Consider the following 24,165-nt stretch of genomic DNA (forward strand, 5'->3'; position numbering starts at 1 on the left):
AAGTTGTTTAAAGTGTAATTAAAAAAATTTTAACTTAAATCCACCCAACAATTTTGTGGTTAGCTGAAGTTAAAATTTTAAAGGAATTCGTCAAAATCACGTAAATGTGCAAATTATTTTTCAGTTAAGATGCAGATGAAAGTAACATAACAAACTGCCACCTACACCTAAGTTTGAAAAAAAGTAACATTTTCCAAATTTTTTTCTTATCAACGTATAGTAATATAGTTCGCTATTTAAATAAATAATATAGCGCATTTTAAGGCGTCAAAATAAGCTTATTCCTTTTTAAAATCTAAGTAATATAAACATTGTTTAAAAAACAGTTCTCAATCCCCATCATAGTTAGAACAAATATTTTTGAACATTTTTTTTTGCAAAATTGTTACTCGCTGGTGTCACCACAAAATTCCCTAAAGGCAATATTTGTATTAGAAAAGCCATTAAATTGATTAATATTATAACTCAGTTGTATTCCGTAGCTTATTAATTATATAAATAACTATACATATTTTATGTAAGAAAATCAAAATATTAAAATTGAGGAGATATAATTTAACCAATGATAATATAATACTTTAACACCACAATAATATAATATATATACTTTATAGTGTAGATGTTTCATTGTTATATCACAAATCATTGGTGATTTCAAGTGACTATTTCTTACATTCATAACAATAGCTATGGTGGGAATAAATTAAAAATTAATAACTACAAACTACAAAACATTAAACAATGCAATACAATTTGTCATTATACTTTTTTTTAATAACATTTGACCATATTGCACATAAAATCAATCACAATTAAAAAATATTATGTTCTATAAGCTCGTAATAAATAGTGTCTAATGTTTTAAACATTGTTTACATAAAAAAAGCTCATTATCAAACTGTTTGTAATAAATATAACATTGTACTAAGTTTAAAAATATTAAACAAATGCAATATAAATTTCAAAAAATATAAATATATACTTTGTATATGTACTCAAAGTACCATTAACTGCTGTTGGGTAAAAATAAACATTTTTACCCAACTAATTATTGTCTTTTTTACAAATTCTATATCGATAAGTATTAAAAAAACTCGGAGCAGTCGAACAAACATAGATGAAAGAAATGTATGTTTGGACAAAAGTTAAAATAACAGAAAAAAACACTAATCCTAGAAATCAATTAAGTATTATTTCCGTCAAAGTACTGGAGTGTTTTTATAAGAATTAGGTAATAATGTAACTTAAAAAAAGATAATCATTATAAACATTGAATACAGACTTAAGTCAATTCTAATAACTTAATCTGACTTAACCGTTTGATAAAAGTTAATATAATATGCTAAGAACACTAGACAGATTCGGTTAAGCAGCTCGGTGAGCAAACATGGTGAGCAGTCACACTCACACACAAAAAAAATTCATACCAATAACAGATTCAAAATAATTTAACAAGTAAAACCAGACTAAAAATGTAATTGAAAGACTTAACAGATCTTCCAGGGTTCAAATACAAAAAAATTAAGACAAAGCTTTGTTGCACGATTTTTGTTTTAAAATATACATAATTCAACAAAAAAAATCACACAATGGATACTATATGCAATGAATTATATATAATAGTATTATATAAAAACATCATAATGTTATAATAATTGTTACAAGTATGAAGTAACACATCATTACATTAAGAAGAATTGACAATATTATCACGGATTATACATGAAACCGTACAACAAGTTTGTAGTATTTTAATAAGTATATATGTGCACACATATTAGAATAACAATTAATGTTATATTTATTAATTTTATCACCAATTAATGAACTTAATTTTAAATAATATTTAATTAAAATATTTCATAAAAATTGTAATTGTTTTGTTTGAAAAAAAATAATATCACAATAAAAAATATTTCTACTAAAACAATAATAACTTGTCTATTTAAAATAATTAAATTAAAAAGATAATAGTTACCTACAGAAAACAAATTTTGTACACAGCACCAGTACAAAAATTCAGATCACAAGGTAACGGGAAATATAATAAAAATAACTTACTCATATTTAAGTACAACAACAATAGTTTCAAGGGATAAAGAAGGAGATATACAATTTAAAAAATAAAATAAAATTTTACAGATTACAGATTTGAAACTGGTAAAAAATGATAGAGAACTGCAAATTCAAACACCCAGCGTGAACAATTTGTGTTTTTAATTTTCTTTTCTGTTGTATTGTAACATTAATTGTGTAACATGAACAAAAATTGTCTTTTACCAATGTGGTTTCATCAGTTGTAGAACTCTTCGATTAAATCTTTGTATTTTTCGTTCACAACGGGACGTTTAATTTTTAATGTAGGACCTGAAACAGTTAATCATTTACATTATTAGTTGCTCATTAAACAACACATTTAATAGTTATTTAGAAAAATAAAATAATATTTATGTGTGGCTCATTAAAATGAGAAAGAGAAAAAGATAATAAATTATTGATATTTCTGTTTGAGAACATAATAATTAAAATAATAAAATGTAATCAATTAAACATCTTTGAAATACATTCAAACAATTTAGAAGGCCATTTTAGTTAATTGAATGACTGTAAAGTTTTAGAATATATGATAAGAAATGTAGAGAAATATCTATAAAATAGTATTAATGCTGACGTAATAAATAAACATTAGATAAAAGTTAAATTCGGTTTTTTAATTGGCTTACCTAATTCACCAGTAGGCAAGGAGAAATCAACTGGCAGAAGCGAAAACTTTTGAATTTTCTGTGCATTAGATATAGCTTTCTTGTTGGCTGCATCAATGCCTTTTTGTATCGCATCAAAAACTTCTTTGGGTTTGTTTGCTACAACCTCCGATACTTTGGTAAACTTACAATTAAGCGACGTTAGCCATGAAATCACTTCAGGTGTTAAAGTGTCGAGTGGCTCAGCAGTTTCAGCATCTACTTCACACTGAAAACAAAAAAAAAATTAATTTAACAAAATTAATAAATAAATTTAAGGAAAATAAAACATATACCCATATAATATAATAAATAAATTGTATATAATATACCTTTAGAGATAACAGTATGGACAAGAATTTTCTCTTGTCACCTATTAAGAAAGCATTGCTAACAACTGGTAATGTGGCTTTAACATTGTTTTCGATTAATACAGGAGGTATGTTCTCTCCACCTGCTGTTATTAACAATTCCTTAAACACAAAACAACATAAATTAATTATGTAAGTAGGAGTTTTTTACTTAATTTAATTCTCCTTACCTTTATTCTTCCAGTAATAGTAACATATCCTTTATCGTCTATTTGGGCAATATCGCCAGAATGAAGCCATCCATCGGTGTCTAAGGTACTCTCTGTTTTTTCCATCAGATTCAAATAACCCATAAACACATGACGTCCATAAATACATAACTAAACATATTATGTTAAATTAATATTGCATTCAAAAAGCTATGAATGATATACATGTAATATGTATATTGAAGTAGAAAATAAAAATGTTGATATTTACCTCACCATTGCCGTCCTTGTCGGGTTTGTCAATTTTTGAAGTGACTCCTTCTAATGTCTTTCCAACACCAGCAACATTTTCATCAGTTGGATTACTCAATGTATGTGCACCTCCACACTCAGACATTCCAAATGCCTGTTAAACTCATATAAAATTAATTAAACGTCCAAACAATTTTTATGAGTATAATTATCATATTACTTCGCACAAAGGTATGTCCAAACTCATAAAATATTTTTTTAGTTCCACTGATATAGGAGCAGCAGCCGAAATAAAATATTTGCATCTATCAAAACCAATAGCACTTTTGATACGACCATAAATTAACCATCTGAAGAATTTATACGAGTATGTTTCTCTTTCAACTCTGTAATATAAATATCAAAATTATTATTAAATTGCATAAAAAAATAATTGATTTTTACATAAACAAATAAATAAATAAATGATACTGAAATAGATTTAATATTATATTTTTTTTACATTTTTATTGAACACCAATCTAAATTAATTAATATTGTTTCTATAAAATATACCAAGATAAGACCATAGCACCCTACTGGCCTACTCGATATTTTTCCTCTAGGAAAATCTATGAATCATAAATATTTTTGTTAATAAGTAACCATGATAGCAAAAACATTACAAAAAATTAATCAGAAACAAAAAATGTGTATCCAGCCCAAAAATATATTTACCTATATGTTAAAACTATGCTTTATTATAATAATGTCTAGCACTAAATGTACTAACCCTTTCATTGCATCTTCATAATGATTTAAGCCAACTTCTTTAGCCCAATCAGCAATGTACTTCTTCAATGAACCTGATTTTCGGCCAATACTCACTAATTTTTCATTAATTTTTTCCCAAACACGAGGGACACCCAAGAAAACTGTAGGTCTAGCAGCTTGAAGTGTGTTCACTAAAGAACCCTAAAATCACAAAAAAAATGTATCTATGAATTAAGTACACAATAAGTATTAAGACATTTTAAATCTCACAAACAAACCTTTAGAGCATCTTTTTCACCAAAAAATACTTGAGCCCCTATTGAGATTGCACTATATATATCAGTGATCTGTAATATTAAATTTTGTTAAAAATAAATCACAAACTATTGCAGATTTACATACTTGTGCTGCAACATGACTCAAAGGTAAATATGATACGAGAACTTCTTTGCCATCCGTCAAGGATAAGAAATTTGTTATCACATATGCATTGTATGTTAGATTATCATGACTAACCATGACTGCTTTTGAAGCGCCTTCAGTTCCAGACTATTTATAATATATATTTTATAAAATAATAATATAATAGAAATCAACAGGAATATTTTGATAAAAATGTTCAAATAAAATTTACCGTAAATACTAATGTACAACACTCATTGACTCCCATGGTTTTCAATATGGCATTTAATTTGTCATCAGATTCAGCTGATCCAATTCTCATTACATCTTCCCACTAGCAAAATACATAAAAAGGAAATTTATTATACAACAATTTTAAGAACGGTAACAACCTATGTTTAATAGATAAATATACCTAAGTGTACAATTAGTATGGATGCTGAAGTGTACTAACTAGGGACTTAATCACATTAAAATGACTCACACATTATGAATATATTATATTAGATATGTAAAAATAATGCTCTCAAATAAGGATTTATAAACAAAAAAATGTACTTATTTTTAAGCAACATTTTGGTTTATAACTTATTAGCCTATTCTGTATTGAAAAATACACACTAAGAGGAACACACTGTCAGAAATGACTATCAATTATAATTTATAATTATAGTTTATTTATAATTTTTAAAACTTGGTCAATCATAATAGGTATGTATAATAAACAAATATAAAAAACAAAAAATACACATACTACGAAAAGGTAATTATTTTTGAATAATATACAGTATTTATGATTTAGTGTTAAAAATGTTTAAATATGCAAAATTGAAAATATTAATTATTATCATGAAACATCCATCAAACTGTAATAAAATTATGCACCTCTAAATACTATTACTTATACATAGAGTACGGATTTTTATGCACTAAAAAGTATCAAAATATAATATATAATATATAGTCAAAAGAGTGAAAATATGAAACAAATATGCAAGAAAAAAATGTTTAATTGGGTAATATGATAAGAAAGTGCATAATTTTTATTTGATAATTATAATTATTAATTTATAAATTATTGATGTATCAAAATAATTTAAGACAAATTGAACAACTTGTAATAAGGTATCTACTTAATGGACTTATTTTAATTTTAATTACTATTTAGTATTAAGTGCTTATAAAATGTATTTATGAATTTTCTTACTTGACAAAAATTATTTTACAACCTTTTTTTTAAAAAAATATTTACTTTAAAATGTAATAAATTTTGAACTTTGTCAAATTATGCTCAAACATCTCATCCAAAAAAAAAGGTTACTTAAAGTTTCAAACTATTATGACTTGTAAAGAATAACTAATGAACAACATCCAAAAATGTGAAAATAAAAAAATGTACAATTACATTAAAATCCGCTATTTCCCTATATATAACATAACTAAACTAATAACTTACAGATAAAACACCCTCTTCAGTAGGTTTCCCTTCATATTGAATGATGGCTTTCAAATGGGGTAGACGACTTTTGATTGATAGTATTTTTTCCAATTGTTTACTATCTTCAACTACAGCAATATTTGCTTTACTTGTCTCTAAACAGTGGAGACAAGCATCAACAAGATTTGTTGTGTACATTCCAGCAGCAAAACCACTTTATTAACAATAAATAATCATTTAATACATTTTAAGATGTTAATAAATATAAACAAAATAAAATAAGACTTCAATAATTAAAATACATGTTAAACATACACAATAGAAATATTTATTTGTGATGAAAAGTGTACAGTAATTTACAAGTCAAAAAAATGTATCTTACCCAGCGTAAATGGCGCCTAAGTCTGAGTAAAACCATTCTGGTGAGTTAAACCCGATTATACAGACACCATGAAATCTTTCAAGGCCCAACTTTATAAAAGCTTTAGCAACAGTTCGTACATTTTGTTCATATTCTCTGTAAATACATTTTATATGTTTATTTAAACTGGATATATTTTTTAATTATAATTATAATAACAATCAAATTTTATATACACATACTTATAAGTAACTTTGACCCATTTATTGGCGGATTTATAATTTAACGCCGGTAGATCTCCATATTTTTCAGCACTTTTAGCCAAAAGTCCAGGTACAGATACAGGTGTATTATCTGCACCAGCTTCAATTCTTAAAGTAACTCGGCCATTTGCTTCACTCGTATACTTTTGTGAAGCAGGTAAAACTTGATCTGGTCCATCTAAATATGACAAATTGCATTATTATTATATACCCATAATATAATTATTCAATACAGAACAGTTAAGAGAGCATCTAATTTAGTTTCAATATTTATTATTATAAATAATTTTATATAATATTTAATTAATAAATTAAGCTCTAAAATAAGTTTATATTTAATATAAAGAAGAAACAAAAACTTACAGTTTTCTGCTGGTTTGGAGCTTTCAAAACTTTAATATAAAACATAGAAAAACAAAAGAAAAAATATATAATATTAATAATAATTTATAAATTAGCAATTTAAAGTCTAAATGATTATTTTTTAGAAATCATTTATAAAATACTAACCTCATTGTTGTGTTACTTTCAGCACTAGGTAAAAATGAATTCTATGAAACAAAAATCAAAATATTAATATAATGACAAGGAAAATATTTCTTAATAGGTACATTTAACTATATTTTGTGTTTTGATCTATCAATTATCTGTAAGTACTACAATTATACTAATTATATAATATTTGACAATAACTAACCTCTTTTATTTTGTATTGATTTCCACCATTTTGCATAACACTTGGAATAATATCACCGTCATCACTCATAGTGAATCAAATAAGTACTGAAAAAATAAAAATAGAGATCAATTATTATTAAAACAGAGTACAAATCATTAGGTATATTATCGGTTTGATCCAATTAGGGAAAAAAATAAATTCTAAATGTGATAACATAGGTATATCTGATGAACTACATTAATTATAATATTATATTATTAGATATTAAAATAATTATATTTCCATGATTTATGGTAGGATTGGTCATAAACCAAAGTTCATTTTTATTCTCTAAACATACCTATTTGGCCATATACCTATAACAAACCTTTTAATCTACTTTAAAATGAAATATACACATAGAAACTATTTGTTAAATTTATTTTGATTACAGAAATGTGAATGGGTACCTATTTCACAAATTATTTCGTGCAAAGGATAATAAAAAAAATTTGATTTTCTGCCATCAAAACTTCTTTCTCAGTAATTTTTTTTTTATTAATAATTTATCAAAATATCTATGATTTACTTCCATTCAATAGAAGCATATAGCAGACATTCTCAAACTTTTATTCCCGTATATCAGTGTTATAGGGAACAGTCTTACACTACTAATGACTATAAATAGAACTATACATCTATACAAATTCTTAATAAATTTATAACAATCATAATTTAAATTTTACAATATATAGTATTCGCACAAAATATAAAGTAATATTAGATCAGTGACAATCATCAGCAAAATGATTTATTTATTAATTTTCCATACAACTACAACAAGTCATAACGCACATAATTATGTAACTAGCAGCCTTCCACAAACCATCAATGACATACAATTGACATACCACAGTTTGAAAATTGCTATACAGAGTAAATTAGACTTTTGATAATTCTAATAACCCAAAAGTATTTTTTTAGAAAAAAAAATCATACCATTGTAAAACCAAGAATTTCTTCAGAATTAAAATTTTTTTTTTATCAATTATTGCTATATTTTAAATTTCAATAATAACTTACCAAACAGTGACCGAGACACGTGTGTTTATATCATAGGTAGTTATAATCTTTATAGTTTATTCTGTTGATAGTCTTATTTATTAAGTCATTGAACCTATGTAGCCGTGTAGGTACAATGTACCTACCTATTTTAAAGTGTTATATTTTTTATCATACGAGTTAAAATTTATTTATATTGGTCAATTTTGTTGAACGTTTTATATATATCTAAGAAGTATATGATACCTAAATATTCCAAATTTTGTTATGATTATTCAATTATAATATCTGTAAAAATTAACGATAGATTTTCTTCTGTACACATAATAGGCCAGGCTTGAAAAAATTGTAAATAATCTGACCTTACAATTTTTAAGTGCCTTTACTATTTTCATGTCTTCTTTAAAATAGGAAGGTAGGTATTCAAAATTGACCTTCAGTTTAGACATATTATACTAATATTTGGCATTGCTTATAAATTACAATGTTCAAAATTACAGTGTAAATTATAAATATATTATATTATATATATATATTCCTATTGGAATATAATATCAATATTTTAGAATTTTTTTTATTATATTTACCTATCTGTAGAAATTAAAAATATGTGATTTTGATTAAAATATAATAAGTATTTTTAATTTATCATAAATAAGTACAGTTACAGAAAACATTATAGGCATTAAAAAAAAATTAATAAAAGTAGGTACTTACCTACAATATTAATAATTATTCCAACACCGCAGATTGGTCAAAGATTTATTATGATTTTTTTACCTATAACAAGCCAAATAATTGAATAGTATATTTAGTATTTACCTACTTAATAAATTAAGATAACATAAAATGAATTTCTAGTTGAGAGATCAACAGTAATTAATTGATTTAATATTTTAATCAATGCAGAAAGAAGTACATACATATGAAATTTCTGAAAAATATTACCTAATTAGACAGTATAAAGATAAATTGATTATTCACCAACAACAAAAATGTATAGTAGCCAATAGGTTTGTTGTAATTTTGAGTAATAGCGAACTATTAGATTAGTAAGAATTTATAATTGACCTCTTCAATAATTTTTAATCAATTTTTAATAAAAAATTGATGTTTATTATAAGACAATAATTATAAAATCATTTTTTACAAAAATTCTAGGTAATTGTAATAAATCACTTAATTATATTACACTAACTACCTTTTTCTTAAATGTGAAAACTACAACATGTGCTTACACACTGGCTTGAATTATATTCATACACCAACAATATTATTATTAGGTAATAACAATTAAAACCTTGAACAAATTGGTCAGTACCTACATTGATACATTGAATTATATAATTAATAATTATTTTACTTATTTTAATTTATAAAACAAAGTATTACGAAAACTAGACACTTCATATAATTAGGTACAACCAGTTATAATAATTTTTATTTATTCATTAAATACTTACATTATAAAACAATTAAAATATTCTGACAGGTAGGGACAATTGAAAATAAAACATAGATAAGTTGTTTTAAATGTCATCTAGATTTGATTTCTTAATCATTTAAAATGCAACAATAAACATTATAGCATTCTCATCTGATTTGTTTAATTATGTCTATGTATTCAATAAAAAATGTATAAGAATTACAAACAAATAATTTTTTTTGCATACATTTTCTAAGAAAAAAATAACATAATATAAGTATAGGTAGTATCAGGTCTAAGAAGAAACTAGAAAACAAGGATGTGGGCTACTTAAATATTTATTGAAACAGGTTTAGTTTAAAATCAAGTTTATAGTTCATCTGCTATTCAAGATGACCTCAAAAATATATACCTATCTAAAATCAACTAACCTTACTAACAATATAGTGCCAACTTACTACATATATCAATAGATATATCACTACATTCTGATAACTATTTTCTCGAAGGGTACTCTATATAGTGTATCAAGCTATTTTAAACATAATCGCTTTATTACCTATATATATTATATTATAATTACCTACCTATGTCATATTTGTTATTTGTAAACAGGTACCTATTTAAAAACCTTAAATAGGTAGGTACCTAAAATATAAGACAGATAAATTATTACATTTATTTGACACAAGTCAAGTTCAGTAAGATCTATACAAATTTAATTACAAAAATTCAAGGGACCAAGAAACATTTGTAGGAAACATATGTTTCTGACATTGTCGTCGACAAATATTTATGTTACTACTTATTACAGGAAATCAAAAACATTGTCGATGACAATGTTGGAAACACGTGTTTCCGACAAATTTTTCTTTGGTCTGGTCGGTGCTTAATATAAAAAGTATTTCTATAACACCCAATGTTTTGTCTTATTTTAAACATACTCCACTTAACCCATTAGCGTCCGAATTTATTTATTTACAATTTTAACCAACATTTTGTTGAAAACATAATATGTTATATCTTAAAAATTATTGTAAAAAATCTATGTTGCCATATGGCAACGCACGGCGTTAATGGGTTAATCTGTTAAAGGTACCTACTAGTAGGTACTATACCTACTTATTAATTAATATATATAATGCATAGTCATAAAAGAAATTATGAATACCTAAGAACAAAATATAATTTAATTTTAAGTTTTAAAGATTTTTTTCAAATACTTTTATAGTTCCAAATTTCTAACTATTTTTTATAAAAATTAGTTTGTAATATGTAAATAAACTATACAGTATATATGATTAAATTTATTCTTTCAAATTAACTTATACTAATAATATTGAATCATAAATTTAATATCACTTGCACTTAGTGTAAAAATTTCTCATACATTATGCCATTAAATATTGATAACAAAAAATAATAAAATTAGGAGGTAAATGAAAAAAAAAACATTTTATTTTAAAATAAATGTTATATAACATAATAAACTCTTAGTATAAAGACTTCTAAAAATATATAAGTAAAAATCTAGGTATGAATAAATGGATATAAGCAAGGAACCCGTAATGAAAGACTAACCTTCTGTGGTCCAATACCTATTAAAAAATATCCTCTTAAAATTTTTTGAAAAAATTGAAAAGAATCAAATATTTATAATTTAATACCTACCTATTCCATGCCAAGTATATACATAGAAAATTAAAATATATACATACAAATATAATATATACATATATAAATGCCATTCCAAGCCTAGCTGTATAGGCCACAGACTCAAAGCTGCTGATATTAAATTCATGTACTTTTCAATTAATTAATTTAGGTACTATATGTTTTTACAAATCATTTAAATTTGGATATATTAAGTTTTATTTGAACTGTTATAAGAAGATAAGAGATAAATATATATTATATACAATTTATTCTCAAGATACAGCAATGTTGAAGAAAATAAAGTGAAGAAGAACTAGGTAAATCATAAGGCAATTCATTGATAAAACAAACCTTATAAATCATGTGGACACATCTATCATGGGTCTATACTGCGGCCCACAAGAGAGTATCCCGTTGCCCGACGAAAACTTGTATAAAATTATTTTTTTTTAGTAAAAAAGAAAGTGCTATTTATAAGTATAGATAATAAACTACCTAATTAGGTAATTTATTTATTTATTTATATATATTTTACGCCAATCGGCAGTTAACAATAATACATATTATGTAGGTAATAACAATTAAATAGAAAAACAAAATTACAGGAATAAAGTATAAGAACTATATAACAAAAACTAGAGCGTACAAATAATAGAATAACAGAAGCAGCCTGAGAACGCAGTCAAAACAACTAGGGCACATTTAGATTAGTAACTCTGAGTATTCTGTGAAGTGGATGTAGATAATATTATAATGATTTACAGGGGGATTTACTTAATAATAATCATAAACCAAGCAAGACAATTTGATATTTGACAATATTTTAAAATAAACACACTCACTGATCAGTGATCAAGGATTTGTCTAGCTACAAATGAATATCAAAAAAATAAAAAAAAGCATATGAGTAAATAATTTGATTAGAAGATAATTAATTTGCATAGTATTATGAGTTATGACTCATAAAATACACAAGGTCTTGAGTATTAACTAATTGTCTACACACGCACAGTAATCCATTCATAGTTTTAATAGCTTGTATGATTAAACAAGAATTTCAACATAAAGAGGGATTAAACTAACAAAAAATAGTCACTATTTTCAAAAATAATTGTTTTAAATAGGTACTCCTAAAATATTACTAAGATACCTAAGTAATTAAAAATGAACACCTAAGGATATTAAAATTTAAACTGTATTTATTATAGGTAGGTACCTAGGTAATTTGATTTTGTAATTACTAATAACTAACCAGTACCTAATTACATATTTAACAACATACTAGGTAGATATGTACCTACATAACCCAGTACCTCATTAATGTAAAATATATAGTAGGTACTGGACTATATCTTATTAGAAATATAATTTTAAAACACAGCGGTATCTTAAAATGATAAAGAGATGTCATATAAATAATTTTATGAGTAGGCAGGTTAGGTATTAGATATTAGGTATTAGGTACCTACCTAATAAACTGGAATCTGGCAATAAGTTCTGAATTATATTACCTATTTAAAATTAAGTGAAACACTTTTGCCAATAAAATAAATATTGAAAAAACATATTATCACGTTTTGCATACTTATACTACCTATGCCTCCTTTAATTTACTTTAAGTTAATATATTATTATAATTGAATTATGCTAAAATAAATAAATACCAAATTTTTGATTCTAGGCGAGTTAATATTATATAGGTACCTAGTCATTAAATAAGAAAGTATGTACATTCTACAAGCTAATTACAAAAGTTATATTGGAACAATTTGTAGCACATAGTACATATTAATTAATATTTTAAGGTACGTATTTTTCAACTCTATTTCATTTTTATAAGAAGAAATTAAACATTGTATAAAATTTACTTAAAATAATTAGGTACTTATCAGCTTTAAAATGTAAACAACACAGTTCATATAGTACCTTGTATTTAAATTTATAAGCCTAGCATGCAAGTACCTAAATCAGAGGCGGATCGAGATCCTTATCCAAACCGCAGAGGAGAAATAAATGGACCGACAAAAATATTTTACTTTAGTGCTTATTTTTTTTCCATTATTTTTTTATGTATACCCCGAATAACTTACTAAACAAAAAAGATTTACTAAAACTGAACATATTTTTTCAAAACATTCGGACCCCTTTGAAACTAATTACAACCCCAGACTTAAATCAATAATGAATAAATATTGCTATGTTCAAACGTGTAGACTATTCTTTTAATTTATTTTTTAATGAACTACCAATGTATAAGTGCATCTAGGAACATAGGTACCTATATGAATGACCATAAAATGTCACGAATTGTCTTCAAATTACCCAACAATAATTAATAATAAAAGCCGTAATTTTTACTTACCGATTCGCGTTTTTAAGATAAATAGGTCCTAAACTTAATTAAATACTTGTTTTATAATGCACCTAAATAATAGGTTAGTAAAACCAACATTCAAGGACATCTATTTAAAGTTATAGGTAGGAAGTGCAAGTGTATACATATTTTGTTAGTAGGTTTATCTTAATATCAAATTATATTTACTAAAACATAGTTGTAAATAGGTAATCTGTTAAAAAAAATTCAATCAGGTATTAAACATAATTGTAGATAGACACATATAAAAATATACATGTAGGTAGCGGGTAACTACCTCAAGGCGATAAACACCAGTTTGTCATCGGTCAATCAACAAAATGTACTTTCCTATGATGTACCAACTTTTTGTCGATCAATTGATGTGTCGAAACAGTGTAATACCGGCCTAAGGTAGGTACCCAGTTTTTACTTAATTCCAATAGGTACAAGTATATTTTTTTACGTGTCCATCTTCTCGCCTATCTAAAATTATAGAAAATAACCGTTTGATTGTTTAACCTGTTTTATATTGGCTTATTACAATATTCAAATTTGGTAATAGGTATTATTCAATACACATAGGATGATGAGTATAGGTTCCCAACAAAATTAATAAGATATGACACTTTTAATGGCGTAATAGTGTAGCTAATATTCATTAAGCAGATAAAATATAATATAGGTATCGAGATAGGTACACATACCTAATACGTTGCGGGCTGGTTGGCTAGAGGTTGCTTATCTTGTGTCAATAATGACTATTTAAAATATATAGGGCTTCTTGAGTTAATGAAGAGCACACTCAAGGGTATGTAAAAATATAACGAAAAGAAACGGTCTATAATTACCAGGAAAAAACCCTAGAGCCTAATGTTTTTGGACTCGAGAGCATCGCCTAAAGCTGAGGCACACTCGAATAATCGAACTCTGGAAACAAATTTGATACGGTGGTAAGACAAATAAATACAAAAAAAAACCTTTTAATACGGTTGGATAGGTAGTAAGTTTTTAATGTTTCCAAAACAAGCAAACGTTTACTTACTAAGGACTCAATGAGATAGAGAAGAATAACATATTTTGTGTTATACCCACTCTATTTTATGGAAATAATTATGCTAATTAAATGCAACGCAAATATGCAAATATAATGTCGAAGTTCGCACGGTCGTCTGTAGACAAACGACAATAAGGTGTGAGAAAAAAAACGATCTCATTCAATTCAAATTTATCAGTTGGTCGCGCGAGACGTCCTGACCTCTGTGTCGGACGCGTATTATCATAAATCACACGCACACACAAACACGGAATAGGTACACAATCTTGGGCAGGAATAATGATATTATTATTGATGTCACACGAAACACCGCCTAACGTTTCGTGTATTTTACTGAAATTAATCGCACCAACTGCGATTGAAGGAGGATAGTCAGTGCGTATCGTATTATTAATATTCTACAAAGGTGTGGGCCCGGTCGTAAGTTAGAGGCCTGCCGGACCGTCCTCTTTCGTGCAAAGTAAAATGCCAAATTATTTACCTCTTCGCCGGACGTCGAATATGATGTTACGGAAAAGGACGATCTCGTCGGCCACTACGCGTCTTCTTCGGGAGCCGACCGACGGAGTGTTACGACTAAGTCTGCGACGACAATACTGACGTTACACGACGTCTCTCGTTTGGATCGCACGGGGCGGCGGTGGCGGCGGCACTCGAACGCGAAAACTGCGACTAGCGAGTGACGGCCGACGAACGGCGGTGGATCGTGTGCGACCGGCTACGAAATCCAAACGACTCGTCTGTGACTTCCTCCTCCTCCTCCTACAACAACGTCGACGACGACTTTATAATATAGATTGGTAAGTAAGTACTAGAGCCGGCTGTATATATTGTAGTGGTACACTTATCGGCGTTGAAGACGACGGCGATAAGCAAATTTTACGACTGTTAAAATATAGCCCAACGCAGTCGTGATTTAAACGACGAAACGATTTATAATAATAATAAACGAAAAAGCCGATAACGCGGGCGAGAGACGTTCCGAGTGGGGCCACGTCGGAGGACGACGACGGCGGATGAGTGTTGGAAATTATTTATAAATATAATTGCACATAGGTACACATTATCTATACACCCATACAATATTGTATTATTATTATTATTACTATTATTACCGCAACGGCGACTGATGATCGACACGGTGTTTGTGTGTAATAATAACAATAATTACGACCGTAATTTATTGAGCAGCGCGAATGATAATTGTTGTCGTTGTTATAGGTACAGTATAGTGCTAGTTGCGATTTTTTCAGTAATTCGCAGCACTCGCGCTGGTGAGTAAATAATAATATGTATTATTTTTTTCACGGCGACAACCACAACAACTGTGACACGCACGTACACACTACACTGGCGTACTCCGGTACTCGTGGTATCGGTCGCGGAAACGGTTACGGGATTGGAAATCGGCGTTGGTGCAAAAGGTGATCGCTCCCGGTCGGATCGCGGTGGCGTGACGTCACCTATGCGGCCCGTGATCCGTACGGCCGAGTACGCGTGCCTGCCGCCGTCGCCGCATCGTCATGGAACAACCGCGGCCGCGGCCACACCTACGCCTCGAACACCCAGCGCTTGAACGAAACGGCCGTACGCGCACGTGACGACGTGGTCGACGGTCGACCCGGCGGCGCCGGACCGATGACGTATGGCTGGGTGGGTTTTTGTGATCGCGCCACTCCGGCAGTGGCCAATGGGAAACGGGCACACCAACCGGGCCACGACGCTAAAATAGTAAATTATGCCGTATGCGTACCGAAGTCCGAAATACGAATTCCAAGAGCGACTACGGAACGACCTCATCCTTCTCTTTTCTTTTTTTTTTTCGCCCCAGTTCTTTGGATTTTTTAGAAAATAATTCGTTCACAAACGAATTTTAAGTGCCGACAACTACTACAGCGTATAAATATTAATTTGACAGGTATTATTGAACAGTGGAAACAAACCATCGCGACCAGTTTCTCCGCCATGACCAGTTAAGTCATAATAGTAATAATAATTTGCTGCTGACTGGATTTTTGGCGAGCGACCGTGATAATTTTTCGTTTCAAGGTTGTCGTTGTTGTTGTTATCGTCATCATCATCATCATCACCAGTCACCACTTTCATTATCATGGTCATCATAATATTCGGTTGTCGTGTACACTGTACAGTTGTACAACGTACCAGTTTTCGCTTCAGGTCTTCGGGAACTAATTAGTAGTTAGTACGACCAACACATGTCACACGATATACGACTTGACCATCACGCATACAATATTGCGTAACAACAATAAAAATTCAATAAATGTAATTATGGTCAATACCTTACTTAAATACAATTTGTTCGAACAAGGTTCGATTTTTATTCAGAAATAACTTAGGTAATAATATTAAAAATAATATATTGCGAAAATAAATTAATAATTTTTAGTACAATAGGTTACAACGTAGGTACTATATTAATGGGAAAAATTGAAACAATACTTATAATAATTACTTTAATTAGGTACCTACGTAAATACTTACTAAGTACTAATTAAATATACAAAAATGTTAATTGTTGAATTAAAAAAATAGTAAATACATGACAAATATTGAAAATAATAGTATACATTTCAGAGTTGACGTACAGTACCTATAACAAAAATATAATTCAAAAAGTGGTTAAAATACTGAAGATCACATGAGCAATTATTTATCCAAAACAAATTGGGTAACTGAACAACATAACAATCATTTTAATTTAGGTTTTTTTATATTTTTCTTATCGGGGGATGTTGACATATCTCTAGATTTTTTAGTATTGGAACTCTTGCCAGCTTTGGTACTCTTATAAGCCAATGACATTTTTGCAATATTATTTTTGTATACATCTTCGTGCACTACCACTCGTTTTGGATAATGCACTCCAACTACACAACCAGCTCTTTCTTGAATGGACTTCGGTGCCGACCATGGTTCATATATATACTGATCTGGATATTTGGCCAATTCTGGGATATATTTTCTGATGTAATCACCACTTTTATCAGTCTTCTTACCAAATGCAACTGGACTGTAGACTCTAAAAAATTGATGGAAAAAAGCTGACGCTGACAACCACATCCAATTCCCAGCGTTCATTGACCAATCAGCATCAAGCAATAATTCTTCAAATACAGCTAAACCCTTTTCCCAAGATATCCATAGGTCTCCTCGGGTTAAAAAACATGCAACAGCATGTCTGGCTAAATGGTGTATCCAACCTTCATCTCTCAGCTGTCTCATGATGGCATCAATGAATGGATATCCTGTCTTACCATTTGTCCAGGCTTCTAGCGCATCAGGGTTGTTGTCCCATGGTACCTGACAGCAAATTGAATTGCCAACCATTTTATCAAAATTGGGAGTTGAAGCACCAACAGTATAATAAAACTCTCTCCAATACAACTGACCAATCAGAGATACAGGAGGTTTAGAATGAGGGCTATTACCGATAACTTCTTTTAATCTGTAATAAAAATGACTAGCCGATAAACACCCAAATTTCATGTACGGACTTAGTACAGTAGTGCTGGGCTTTAGGCTATTCGGTGATGTATTTGGTTTTTCAAATTTACATACCCATGTCTTGTTTTTCATATATTCTTCCAAACGCCTGAGAGCTTCTTTTTCTCCACCAGGATACAAACACGGTTTAAGTTCTGCAGGGTTGAAACCCTTTAATGTTAACAATTCGTCCAGAGTCGGCACATCAAACTCTGGGTTGTTTAAGTCATCATCAAGTAGACACTCAGAAGGCAACATATCTGGTGCAGGTATTGGTCGACGAGGAGTTGGCATCGAGCCGACAACAGATACAAATTTCTGATAAGTCATTGGAACGCTGCCTCCATTTGCCCTGAGTACAAGTTCAGTGTTATAAATAGTGTGAGAGACCTTTTGTTCTACTTTAACACCATGTTTTCTGGCCAGTTGTTCCACTTGATTGTCTCTCTCGCGAGCATACGGCTCGGTGTCTAACTCGAAAGTCAACAGTTTTACATTCCATTTGGCAAACAAGTCTGGAAAGACTTCGTGTGGCAACCCTCTGATAACGTACAGTCGCGTACCCAGTTTCCGGAGCGTAGTGTCCAAGTCCACGAGACTCTGTTGCAAGAACCTCCAGCGATTCGCACCCGCCCGTATGTATTTGCGGAAATAAGGGTCCAGTATGTAAATGGGCCTGAGCTTGTAACGCTCACCGTTACTGTTCTTCGCTTCACACGATAACTTGAACGCGGGGTTGTCGTGCAGACGCATACCTTTCCGGAACCAGTGCACGGTTGTCTCGCGTCCCACATCAGCATCGTTTTTGTCCATGTTGTTAATATTACGATATTATGATCTTGTTGTGTCTTGTTATGCGTAATTACATCAAGTGGACAAGGTAGGTAATTCGCATATTTAAGATGTGTAGGTACCTACTGTTTTGGGCGGCGCAAGTGTAGTAAGTTTATTACGAACCTTTTATAAGTTTCAGATTTTTTGACGTCATAGGTATTAAAATAATTAACTATCAATAGTATTCATTTTAAAATTGAAAGTTTCAACTTGGGTCTTGAATTTTTAAACGAAAGAATCTATAATCTGTAATAATCTAATCAAACAATTTTTATCTTTATCGTGATATCGTGTGATAACAGTTGTATACAAATCACGATTAAAGACATATCTTTAATCGTGATACAAATTTATGATAAGCCCCTAGCGCCTATTTCTGTGCATCAGCGACATACAACTACTTTACTACTGTTCTACTGATGACAATTAATGTTGTCATGGACGATGGACAAAGGACAATGACATACCATGATAAAAGTATATAGGTAAGTATATAACTAATTGTTCGTTATATCAAGGGACATCAGTCATCAGTGTTATTGTTTAAATTTTGAACTTCTAATAAAGGTTCTATAATTATTATTTGAAGTCCTTGTACATTTTTAAGCTATGGGAATGGGGGCAAATGTAAGCAAATACAATATTTGTTTGATAGAAAATGTAACAATAATTACTGTTTAAATTACTTTTGTTATAAATGTGAGAAGATAATAAAATTACAAGGAAAAATAATAAATTCATTTTCTATGGAAAAATTTCTATGGTATTTATATATGCCCAATTTAGTGGTAAAATTACCGTACACTCCCATATACACCATATACTGACACTGCAGTATAATATATTATCAATTAAAATTATCGTATATCTATTATACATTATCCATCCACCTTGCAGATACCTGCATACAGTGTTGGGGAGTAACTTAACTTAAGTTCCAAGTTACTGTAACGAAATTACTTTTTAAGTAATTTTATGGTAATTTAATTACATTTTATTGTAAGTAATTTATATGTAATTTAAGTTACTTTTTTGTAGTAATTTTTACTAAATTACTCGTTACTTTTTTTTTGGATTAATACATTTCTAGAACGTAGGTATTGATAATGAGTGTAAATATTAAAATATATCATATACCTAATTATTATAATTTATAAGTAGAATTTTCTGAACTTGTGATACTAAAATACTTTTGTTATTATAGCTATTGACTATTTGACGATAAAATGTTATTTTTAGAATGGAATTGTTATCTTTACTCTGTGTTGTTTCACCGCGGTCGCCTGCAGCCGGCTCATATCATTTCATATTGTCGATTGTCATTATATAGTTTGTGTATAGACAAAATAGTTATTAAGCTCCAGTGATATGAAAAAAAAGTAACTTCTATTGTAATTGAGTTACTTTTAAAACTCAAAAGTAATGTAACATGACAAAATGAAAAAAAAGTAACTTAAAAATAATTTAGTTACAATTTTGATTAGTAATTAGTAATGTAATTTAATTACCCAAAATAAGTAACTTCCCCAACACTGCCTGCATAATATAGGTATAGATACTATAAATACCTTTCTATTATCTATCTACAATCTATTACAAAATATTGTAACAATAATATTTCCAGTGATGTGAAAACATTTTTTTTATCGTAGGTATTAATGATTTTTAAGTGTATATCCCCTCTCCACTACAGTAACCACTACAGTAGTTTTACCCGTTTTCCGCCTATGCAATCCATAACTAATTCTAGTAAAATCTAGCTGATGGCATTGAATAAAAAACGTTTTGAACCAAATGTAGTTTTATGCCCATATAACTACTTTAAACTTCAAATGTATAATAAACAAACCACTAAACCAGTATATAAAATGTCAGATTTCTAAAATAAGAAACAAAAATCTAGAGTTTTTTGAAGTTACTTAACATCAGTGGCGTACGCAGGATATTTCAGTGGGGGGGGGGGGGGGGGCTTGAAAATTAGTTACAATTTTATTTTTATTTTGTCCAGTCTAATAATTTCAGACGTTTATTTGAGGTGTTTGTAACTTTTCCACTTTTATAGTAGAAAAAATGCTCTGATCATAAACATCGATGCTGGATGTATGTTTTTAGAAGCGAATTGGATCTAATTGATACTTTTAGGAGGTCAAAATTGAAAATGCTCATTGTTTTCTAAAATAATTGGAGAAAAAAAATAAAAATTTATTAAAATTATTTGGTAATCAGCTTGGTTATACCGTCCTCATTTGGATTGTATTTGATTAATTTAAATTTGTTTTTCTATAAATGTCAATAAAAAATTATTCATTCGGTCAAAAAGCTTAAAAATGTAATGCGTAAGTTTTTATTATACCTAAAATATTAACGATACATAGGCATCATGGTTACGTTGTATAAGCATTTAAAGTTCAAATTTCGTCAAAACCACAGTTAATTTGTAGTTCAAAACTTTAAAATAAAATATTAAATGTATATAGCTAAGGCTAAACAATTTAATACTAGGTCTTACAAGTAATTCATACTTTTACCTAAAAATTACAGATGATTTATAAAAATTGGTATGCAAATACATTGTTTTTTCAAAAATGAATTCATTCTGGTAAGACATATATGACATTTACGTATTGCTTACTATAGTTGACAGTTGAAACTTGATAAATATTTTTGAAAAAGTAATAATAATATGGGCAATGGGGGGATATGGCAATTCAGCCCGTTAGTCCCCCTCCTGCGACGCCACTGCTTAACATAACTATTATTTGTTTTTAAATGTGGCTAGTTTGACCATGCTGACTGCTTGCAAGTGCCCACTGCAGTTTACGAAACTGATTATTTTTTCAAACTATCGTGAAATAATTATGATTTTTAAACATGTACCTACCTCGTCACATCTATATTTTTAATTTCATTATGTCATTGCACCTATACCGTAAAACGTTTGTAAATTTCAGATATGTATGACTGTATAGTGTATAATATACATACCGATACCTATATAAAAGAAGAAAACATTAGAAAAATTAGAAATACAATTTCCACAAACCCCAATTTTTATAAAATGAAAAACTGTAGCATTTTCTGTGAACATGTAATAATTTAAAAATATTTTAGTACTTTCTGTGCTATATATAAACATGGGTACAAAATGTGTGACTTTTTTAGCTTTTCTTCGATTGAGTGTGATAAAATGTTTATTTGCAAATAAAAAATAGGTGGGCAAATGGGCGTCGCTCTGCTATACAGTAGCTATATCATTGTATAAGAAAAATCGATTCTGAGCGAAAACAGCCAGTCAGCCAATGATTATTGATATTACTATTGATTTTTTTTTTATATGTATATTTGATGATATTATTGTGAATAAAGTAATTTATAAATAATTATAATATAATATAACCTCTACGTGACTACGTGAAACCTTGTTTTAAATTTTCAATCCTCAGCTATAAATCTAAGATTTGAAAATGTAATACAAGATTATTCATAAGTTTGTCTATCAATATAAAAAAAAAAATGTCTTCAAGCAAATCAAATTAAATTTTAATAAGTTCATATTTTTACAATATTGGATATTCACTCGATTTCTTATGAAGCGATTTTGTTATATTCTTGTTATTCAAAAACGAATAACTGTAGACACGTGAAAATTATACTGAATGTTTATATAATGTTAATACTATACACCATAACATTTTGAAATATTTTGACTCTTTTTGAGCTATTTACGGACATTGTCAGTTTCCATTTTTTTTTTAGATTTTTTTTTTCTATAAATATCAATAACATTTTATTTTTTGGGTAAAAAAGCGTGAAAATTTATATTATATTGATATAATATATATTGTGACAATGATATATTGTTACAATAGCAGTTGAAAAATATTAAAAATACATAAGCACAATTTTTTTTTTATAAGCATTTAAAGTTCGAATTTTGACAAAATGTATCAAATTTAAAATGTAATTATTATTTTGTAGTTAATAATTTATAAAATTTTCAACTTTTATAGCTAAGGATTGAAAATTTAAAACAAGATTCCACGTAAATAGCTTATATATAAATTACTTTATTCACAATAATATCATCAAATATACTTGGTAATATCATAGGCTGACTGACCGTTTTCGCTCAGAATCGTTTTTCTTATACAATGATATCATATCATTGAATTCAAATTTAACACCATCCATAATAGTGACCCACTTGTAACCTAATGTACATCAGAATGACATCCACTCATCCACCTTTTTAAGAATGAATATGTATCAGTTATTTTTTAGTTAAAAATGCTTAAAATATTATTTCATTTTAACACCTAAGTCATGAAAATGCAATACAAAATTATCCTCATAAGTCATTTTGTGGTTTTTTCAAAATATTAAAATTCATTTTAAGGTATTTATGCCGCACAATTCTACGGTACATGGTATTGACTTTTTAAGTATTTTAATTAATTAATGATTTATCCCTGCAGGGATTCATGAATTCAAATTTAAGTAATTCAACACGTCATGTATTAATGCAGTGACTTACTATGCAATGACGAGAAAAATACCGGTCTATAGGTACACATTACTAACACATACAACCCTGCCCCAACACACTAATGTGCGTATTATCATTGATTATAAATACTATATTTATAATCAATGGTATTATTGAGCAACGGGTTTTTGAAAAAAACAGCGAAAACGTCGATACCTAGTCGTTCAGCGAAAACAGTAGACACGACGTTAACCATGGCGCCCCCTTCCATTCCATCCATGAACATTGGAGTCTATGCCAAACACAGTTACACTTGATTCGGTGGTGGAATAATAATACACATACACACATAAGTGTCGGGTGCCGAACGACACGTACGAAATGAGTAAAACACGC

General features: G+C 28.7%; 3 protein-coding genes across 5 annotated transcripts in view; 1 reads left to right on the top strand and 2 right to left on the bottom strand.

The window, feature by feature from the left end:
* Positions 1-749: 749 nt before the first annotated feature.
* LOC100164756 (very long-chain-fatty-acid--CoA ligase bubblegum) lies at positions 750-16,307 on the bottom strand. 3 transcript variants are annotated; one of them, XM_008183512.3, is made up of 19 exons: positions 16,058-16,292; positions 15,424-15,704; positions 9,168-9,230; positions 7,428-7,513; positions 7,241-7,281; positions 7,094-7,122; positions 6,710-6,908; positions 6,489-6,623; positions 6,125-6,320; positions 4,901-5,002; positions 4,669-4,815; positions 4,545-4,613; positions 4,286-4,467; positions 3,734-3,899; positions 3,533-3,667; positions 3,283-3,432; positions 3,074-3,214; positions 2,724-2,970; positions 750-2,367 (listed from the first exon to the last, which is right to left on the bottom strand). In XM_008183512.3, the coding sequence occupies exons 4-19, from the start codon at positions 7,494-7,496 to the stop codon at positions 2,294-2,296; spliced, it is 2,082 nt and encodes a 693-aa protein (XP_008181734.1). In that variant the 5' UTR covers positions 7,497-7,513; positions 9,168-9,230; positions 15,424-15,704; positions 16,058-16,292; the 3' UTR covers positions 750-2,293. The 3 variants fall into 3 exon arrangements, with proteins under 3 accessions (XP_008181734.1, XP_001945956.2, XP_016658872.1); XM_001945921.5 differs by lacking the exon at positions 9,168-9,230 and having other exon boundaries at positions 16,058-16,307; XM_016803383.2 differs by lacking the exons at positions 9,168-9,230; positions 16,058-16,292 and having other exon boundaries at positions 15,424-15,947.
* Positions 16,308-17,487: 1,180 nt separating this feature from the next.
* Positions 17,488-19,550, bottom strand: LOC100162669 (cryptochrome-2). Its single transcript, XM_001945977.4, has one exon. It carries the CDS (start codon positions 19,260-19,262, stop codon positions 17,655-17,657), a length of 1,608 nt encoding a protein of 535 aa, XP_001946012.1. The 5' UTR covers positions 19,263-19,550; the 3' UTR covers positions 17,488-17,654.
* Positions 19,551-19,666: 116 nt separating this feature from the next.
* Positions 19,667-24,165, top strand: part of LOC107883414 — an 11,378-nt gene continuing 6,879 nt past the window's right edge. Inside the window, exon 1 of the mRNA XM_016803377.2 lies at positions 19,667-19,768. Within this exon, the coding sequence (XP_016658866.1) occupies positions 19,752-19,768 (17 nt within the window). The 5' untranslated portion in view covers positions 19,667-19,751. The remainder of the gene's footprint in view (positions 19,769-24,165) is intronic.

Source organism: Acyrthosiphon pisum, chromosome A1, assembly GCF_005508785.2.
Source record: "Acyrthosiphon pisum isolate AL4f chromosome A1, pea_aphid_22Mar2018_4r6ur, whole genome shotgun sequence".
Taxonomy (NCBI): domain Eukaryota; kingdom Metazoa; phylum Arthropoda; class Insecta; order Hemiptera; family Aphididae; genus Acyrthosiphon; species Acyrthosiphon pisum.

What these genes read in the sequence shown, in the direction of transcription:
- LOC100164756 (XM_001945921.5), bottom strand. Translation starts at nt 7,496, where the DNA reads ATGAGTGATGACGGTGATATTATTCCAAGTGTTATGCAAAATGGTGGA. An exon ending in TGGGTCAAAGTTACTTATAA is followed by an intron (nt 6,624 to 6,709) that starts GTATGTGTATAT and finishes ATGTATTTACAG; the next exon opens with AGAATATGAACAAAATGTAC. An exon ending in CCATACTGTTATCTCTAAAG is followed by an intron (nt 2,971 to 3,073) that starts GTATATTATATA and finishes TTTTGTTTTCAG; the next exon opens with TGTGAAGTAGATGCTGAAAC.
- LOC100162669 (XM_001945977.4), bottom strand. Translation starts at nt 19,262, where the DNA reads ATGGACAAAAACGATGCTGATGTGGGACGCGAGACAACCGTGCACTGG.